The sequence below is a fragment of the Macadamia integrifolia genome, unplaced genomic scaffold (assembly GCF_013358625.1).
Source record: "Macadamia integrifolia cultivar HAES 741 unplaced genomic scaffold, SCU_Mint_v3 scaffold2239, whole genome shotgun sequence".
NCBI classification, from domain to species: domain Eukaryota; kingdom Viridiplantae; phylum Streptophyta; class Magnoliopsida; order Proteales; family Proteaceae; genus Macadamia; species Macadamia integrifolia.
Window position 1 is genome coordinate 1 of NW_024868586.1, and position 7,721 is coordinate 7,721.

At 38.6% G+C, this 7,721-nt stretch overlaps 1 protein-coding gene across 3 annotated transcripts in view; it reads right to left on the bottom strand.

The window, feature by feature from the left end:
* Window positions 1-1,834: 1,834 nt before the first annotated feature.
* Window positions 1,835-7,721, bottom strand: part of LOC122066112 (protein RFT1 homolog) — a 25,605-nt gene continuing 19,718 nt past the window's right edge. For 2 of the 3 annotated variants that reach the window (XM_042629932.1, XM_042629930.1), the window contains 3 exons: window positions 6,796-6,959; window positions 6,564-6,638; window positions 1,835-1,981 (listed from right to left, as the gene is read on the bottom strand). In XM_042629932.1, coding sequence (XP_042485866.1) covers window positions 1,884-1,981; window positions 6,564-6,638; window positions 6,796-6,959 — 337 coding nt within the window. In that variant the 3' untranslated portion in view covers window positions 1,835-1,883. The remainder of the gene's footprint in view (window positions 1,982-6,563; window positions 6,639-6,795; window positions 6,960-7,721) is intronic. The other variant, XM_042629933.1, reaches the window with a different exon arrangement.

The window sequence follows — 7,721 nt, forward strand, 5'->3', positions numbered from 1 at the left end:
CTCTTCTTTTTTCTCCTATCCCCATGCAAGATCCTCTCTTTCTTCTTCCTCTGTTCTTAATGCAGGAGGAGATTACAAGAAACTACCCCAACAATTTATAACCCCAAACAATACAAATAGGACCAGGAAACAAAAAAATAAAACCATCAAATAAAACTCTAAGGATACAATACCCATAGAGGAGAAAAACCAGCCCAAAACACAACCCGATAGGAGAGAGAAAGACCTGCTATAAAGCTGGAGAGAGAGAGGTGTGGCCAGGTCTGTAGGAGTCCAATTGAGCTACACTCTTGGGCGTAGATAGTCCCTAGGGAGGGTACAAAAACCCCCAAAGTTGAGAGGATTCTGACGGCTGATTGTGAAGTTACAAGCTTTCTTGATTTTCTAACCTAGGAGAAATAATCGCAGGCTTCAGGAGAGAGAATCAAATCTGGTTTGTAACTTGGACAGATCTGAACTTTTGAATACTCACAACAGTCGTATACTTCAACAGCAGTAACTTTAGGATAAAATAGAAAGCTTTAAACAAGAAGAAACAAAGGGAAAAGTGGGCGAGGAGCGGCTGTCTCGGCCCGGGCTTCTCACCCACAGCTATCCCGGCTATTCTAAGCAATTGACTGCAATTATTCTTTATTCAAATATGAAATTATGAGTATATAAGCTCCTCTATTTATAGAGGACAGAATAACAATCAAACTACTACTATGAGCTAGTTTCCCAATAGGACTAGACACTCCTACTATAACTAGGAATTCAAAATTGGACTAGGAATAATAAACCTATGTGGAAAACAAATAGAGTCCTAAGACAATTTGAACTCGACATACCACTTACTCAACTCGATGGGCCCAATGGCCCACTAATTAATTAAAAACAACTACTAATTATTCCCCTAGCCGATGGGCCCAATTGGCCCTTATTTGTACTTAGCCACTCAGGTGGACCAAGTAGGGGTCCGGCTGGCTTCTTGGCTAGACCCTAGCCACTCAGGTGGACTAAGGTTGGACCCTTCTTCCTCTCATATTTCCTTCCATAATGTGGATCTACATCAATTCTCCTTTGTCTTTTCCCTTTCATCCCCTCTGGTTCGATTTGATACATCTTCTCACCGGAGATCTTTAGTTTTCCTTTTTCTTCCCTCCAGTTCTTCTTGCCTTTTCCTTGGTTCTTCTTCCTTACGTGCTATCTTTACTGTTAGTCTATCTATGTACTGGTGGTCTCTTTGGTCAGAAACGAGTTCACTGGAACTCTAGTTCTAAAACCCAGAACAATCTGATTTTCCAGGGGTTAGATCGCCTTTATAGGGAAACTCAAATACCAGAATCCAGTCCCCAACCAGTTCCCCCATCGAAAGCAACAAATCTGGAATGAGGGTACAAACAGTAACTCCAACCAAAATCTGATTTCAGAAAAGTTAGTTAAATCTTTACTTGGTTTTGTAGGTTTTGGTGAAGATTTGAAGTTTACTCCTAAGAGCACAAGTATTTAGGAGCAGCATTGGCTGCGGAACTGGAGCAACTCTTGTCATGAGATTGAAGAAGGAAGGTACTATTTATCCAAATTACAGAACCTCCCCCCCCCCCAACTCTCTAAGGTTGGTTCTATTTAGCCCCACCACTGTTAGACTTCCATAATTACCTTCTAATTAGGAAGTTTTTCAGTTGAGCCCTCGATCTCTTTTCCAAATAAATTTTAAATTGTTTTCACATTTAGAGAATTGCCAAAGCTCCTTAAAATTGGGTTTTATTTGTTGGGTGGGCCCATTAGTGAACCCAACAGGGATTTTGAACCCCGGGATTGCACCACCCGTCATCAGAAGATCATGCAATTTTTCCTCCAGAATCTAAATGCAGTTTTAAACAATTCACTTTAAATAATTGAGTTCAAATAAATAAGAAGAAACACGTACCAATTAAAAGAACAAGTTTTAGTGCATCAGTGAGAGAACTCCCTATTTTCATATTTCTTTGAGGAGGTTGCCCTGCCAAGAAAGAACAAACATTGAGTCCCTTAAAAGAACAGGATTGATCTTACATGTATATAGTGGCACAGTTGGTACTTGTATACATCACGCATGAAGCTAGCAATGAAGTAAAAGTGTAAAACGCAACAAAACCTTTTGGAGAATCAAACTACAGTGTCGCAAATAAGGTTGGAAGGAGAAAATAGGATATATAAAAGCCATCTCAACTCAACAAAGACTTACCCCATTATTTGGGGGTAACTCGTACAAAACCTGTTCCACTACCCACTCTATCTAGGCCTATATCGTCTGTTAAATCACAAGCACCTGAGGATACAACTAGTTTAGCCCAATTAAACTTTTGAGCTTTCCCTTGTCCTTCTAACAACCCTCACCTTAGACCATCACTCCCAAAACCTGATTATTCAAACAATAAAACCAGGGAAACCAAAATGGAATTTGAGAGAAACTAGGAATGTGGTTGGGAAAACAAATTGAGGAACACCATATACCAAACCAGAAGTTAGGAACAGTCCAAACAGAATTTAAATAAGAGCAAATAGTGGAAATTGATAGTCTAGAAAACAGGGCAGATTTAGGTATTGTGGGAGAAAACTGATATATATCAAGATATAGGTCAGATAGACACCAAATCTGGATCAAGTTCTCTTCAAAGTGTGATCTTATAAACCAGAATTACCAGATTTTCAACTGATTTAGATGGTGAGACTATTGTAATCAGATTAAGAAAACAGAGAATGGAATGGAAAGATCCTAACAGTCAAGTGCCACCCCAATTCCAGACTTCCTTCCAGTGATCAGATTCATATGGGAATAGCAGCAGAAAAATAGATAAAATCAGGAAGCAGCAAATCTCAGCAATACCCTGTTTTCCTAATTTATTTTTCTAAGCTTCAACTAATCACGTTTTCTTATTCAGATATAATGAAACTGACCTGTTGGAGAAATCAGAACTGGAAAAAGAGGATTTGATAACCAAGAGTAGCAGTACAGAAATATCAACAAACATCTAGGTCATGATCAACTTTGGATTATCTCTACAAACACAACACTTGAGCAACTGAAACTCAAAATTGAAATCTCAATTCAATATCAAATTTGTTGGTTACATAAGGGTCCTCCCTTCCTAAATAATTATAATTCTAAAGTAGATACTAACTCAACTCTCCTAATGATAGTAAAGTTAGACAGCATTTTTTTTTTCTGGTAGAAACTAAAGTTAGACAGTTGAAGGTAAGTTTCCTGATTGAACATGGACTCAACTAAAGATACTTAACTGATCTCGGATAGAACCATATGCCCAAATTTAGGCTTGAATTTCGGGCCCCATTACATAATATCTCTTATGGACACAATACCAATCATACATAACAAAGACCCAACTTAGAAAAATACTCTAATTAAGCCCAAGTCTCTTTAAATGAGGCCCAGGCCCATGGATTTTAAACCCAGACTTCCTAAAATGTGAGATATAAAGCACGCAAGGTCCAGTGCGCAACAGAACTTGCTTTCCTGCATCACCAGTGCAGTTATTGATCTTTACTGTACATGGCCAAACCATCTCAATCACAACTCATTATTAGTTATCAGTGTTACCGATAGTCCGGTAAAATCACTATTTTCTAATTCCAGTCTTTCTAATATTACTACTCACCCCTCTCACCATCCACATGTTAGTGATGCGAATCCGGGGTTCCAAAACCCGATCTGATTGCTTATAGGCCCACCCAATTAACAAAAGTCCAAATAATAGAAGGGCAATGGCAATCTTGTAACGACCAGAATTTTCTAAGGGTAAAATTGGTAGGTAAAAAAGAGAGGACTAACAGGAATTAGCATTTATTTTCCAAGGACAGACTTGGAAGCAAAAGGTAACTAAGAACTAAACAGAATAGAATGGAAAGGAAGGGACAATCTTGGACATTAGAGCATTAAAGGCTTTAAAGCAAAAGCAACGAAGGTTCTCTTCAAAACTTTGACTCAAACCGAACCAGCAATAGAGAAGGATCTCTTGCGACTACTCCAATCTCTCACCAAGGACTCCAATTCAGGTAAGAATTCAGGATTAGAACCCCAACTCCTGAATCTCTTGAATGGAACCAATATTATATCAAATAATCAATCTCAATATAAATAGAAAATCTCAGAAACTGACCCAGGCGGTGAAAGCAGTTTCAGGTCTAAAACTTTGCTGCAAACTCAGGATAAAAGAGGGCTCTTGGATCCTGGTCTTGGGGGATTGAATCGCATATGGATGGGTGATCTAAACCTCAAATCCCAAAGTGAAATAGAGAAAGTACAAAGAGATCGATACCATGTATGGGGTGGCAAGTAACATTAGTTGCAGAACTGAGAAATAAAATAGAACACTCATAGAGGAAAGAAAAAGGGAACAGTGACAGCAGTGTAAGAAGAATAAGGCTGTGTTTGGTAGCCCAGAGAAGAAAAGAAAAGAATACTCTAACAGAATATTCTAGCAGACATAACATTGTAGGTCACAGTCATTCTCCTAAAATATCACAAGCTCAACAGCCTATCCAATGAGCAATAAGTCGTAAACTGCAAAATTTATTAGAGAAGCAGAGCCAGGAAGAGAAAGCAAAGCAAGGAAGTAAGGAACGAAAGTGGAACTCTTGACTATATGAAGAAAGATCTCCTAAAACATGGAATTTTTGTATTTGGTAAATCTTTTACCCCCTCCCCACACACACAGGAGAATCACAACACCTATGTTACAATCCCAGATTCTTGTAACCAAACCAGTAAACCCAGAAAAAGGAAGGGAAGAGAGACAGGAGAAACCGCAAAGAGCCTCAATGAGAGAGCAGCCTGCGATCAGTCCAGAATAAGGATGATAGCAGGAATCCTTAGCTAATAAAAGAATAATAATAAAGTGTACATGGACTTGAATGTCCCCATTACAAGAGAACAAACCCTAAAGCACATATAGGGACTCAATAGGACAGAATTGTCCCTATCGGGTCCAGCAGTTGACGCTAATCCCGATATAGGGATTAGCTCTCTCAACACTCCCCCTCAAGCTGGAGCATACACATCACCCATGCCCAGCTTGGTACAACCACTGCAAAAGCTAGGAGTAAACAAAGACTTAGTAAACATGTCAGCTAACTGATCCGTTGAAGGAACAAACGGAGTCTCAATCAGCTTCTTCAGAACAGCATCACGAACAAAATGACAGTCCACCTCTATGTGTTTGGTCCTCTCATGAAGACCGGGTTACTAGCAATGTAAACTGCAGCTTGGTTGTCACAATACATCTTCATTGGCTTGGTCATTGGAAATCCCAACTCCAAGAGTAACGTCTGCAGCCACATCAACTCAACTATGGTATGAGTCATAGCTCTGTACTCTGCTTCTGCACTAGACCGGGCAATAGTAGTCTGCTTCTTGCTACGCCACGTAATAAGATTCCTTCCAACAAAGGTACAATATCCAGTGGTAGATCTCCGATCACTAGCAGAGCCAACCCAATCAGCATCAGAGTAGCCAACCAGATCCATATGCCGATTAGGACAGTAAATCAACCCTTTTCCAGGAGCACCTTTCAGATAACGAAGAACACGGACAGCAGCATCCCAATGTGCTTTCTGAGGAGACTGCATGAACTGACTAAGAATTCCAACAGCATAAGAAATGTCAGGGTGAGTCATAATCGGGTAAATCAGCTTGCCAATCAAACTCTTTTACTGATACACATCCTGAAACGGTTCACCATCATCAACACCGAATTTTTGGTGAGGATCCATAATAAGATCAACAGGTCCAGATGCAAGCATCCCAGTATCAGATAAAAGATCCAAAACATACTTCCTTTGAGACAGACTGATCTCTTTCTTGCAGCGGATGACCTCAATCCCGACAAAATAATGGAGATGACCAAGATCCTTGGTCTGAAAATGGCACTGGAGGTGAGCCTTTACTTCAGAAATACCTACCTCATCATTGCCAGTAAGAATAATGTCATCAACATATACCACCAAGACCACCAGCTTCTCACCTCTACAACGAACAAATACTGAATGATCAGAATAGCTCTGATACCATGTTACAATCCCAGATTCCTATAACGAAACCAGTAAAACCAGAAAAAGGGAGACAGGAGAAACCGCAGAGAACCTCAATGAGAGAGCAACCTGCGATCAGTCTAGAATAAGGCTGATCGCAAGAATCCTTAGCTTATAAAAGAATAATAATAAAGTGTACAAGGACTAGAATGCCTCCATTACAAGAGAACAAACCCTAAAGCACATATAGGGACCCGATATGATAGAATTGCCCCTATCGGGTCCAGCAGCTGACGCTAATCCCGATATCGGGATTAGCTCTCTCAACAACCTAGTTCTCTTACATAATAAGATCACCCCTAAATACAAGTCATAGTATAAGAAATCCCATGTGGTGAGCAACAAGACAAAAGAAATAAGGACCAAAATTCTGATTTAATAATTCACCAAAGCAAAGAATCCCTGATAACACAATCGATAGCATAAATAAACTATGTCAGGGCACTTGCATTAAAGAACAATCCAGACACAACCAGAAATGGGAAGAAATAAACCTGATGCAAACCTTGCAAATGTAGTGTAAGAACTTTCTTCAAAAGGAAGAAACACCAATCTCACGACTAAACTACCTGAAAATTAAAAGAAATGAAAATACTCATTTAAGTACACTGAAGAAAAAAAAAAGCAAATGATAGTTAATAGGATCCATTTAAGTAAATTTAAGTAGATGATGGTAAAAGGAAATTTACTTCTATTAAGCCCATAAGGTTTAGAGCAAGTATTAACCTAATTTGTCTACAAGTCCATATACAGCCTGATTGTAGGGCGTATCCAACCATACAAGTATCATCTTTTCCCCTTCTTGAAGGAGCAACTTCCAGAAGGATTGACCAGTAAATAATATACACATATTTTTAAGCTGCTGATCATAATCCGTCTTCTTCCCTTTTCTGCATTTGGAATACATGCAAGTTGATTATATATATAAAGAAAGGGGATTGGGGAAGCATGTGCAAACGATAACTTGAGTAATACCCTTAAAATTCTAACTTCAGAGATGAAAGAATCAAATGATAAATTAAATTAATCGAAAAAGAGTAATAATGTTAACAAATAAATAAATTTTAGGCAAAATGTCTAAACAAGCTCCTAAAGAAAAAAGGATCTCATCCAAAATAAGCATCGATCATTTCTTTAAATATGAAATAAAAAGAAGGCAAAATCCTATCAACCACATCCCTACATTTGCTAACATAAGCAAACTGAATCAGACACCCATATCCTCAAAAAAAGGAATTTTAGGAATCTTTTCGAATGGTCTAACAACTAGACAATATTTGAAAGAGAGATTTCCAATAAGCATATTTGTGAAACTTGATATATGAATTTGGGGGTATTTTATCATTTCTACACATTTCGGCAATCAGAAAGCTTTGAGAACTAAGAAAGAATGAAAAATAGGTTCAGTCTTAACAGATATAAGAATTACAAACTGGAATTTTTGGATAATATTTTTTGTTTTGAGTAGCATCTAAAAATTGGGCGAGGAGTCTAAGAGAATAAATGTGACTTCAAAAGACAATGTAGGGGCATAAAGAATAGGATGTACTAATAGCACATACAACATGGTCATTTTTCACCTGGATTAATATCTGCTTGGCAGGATGATATTTATTTATTTTTTTTTTTTGGGGGGGGGGGGGGGGGGGGGG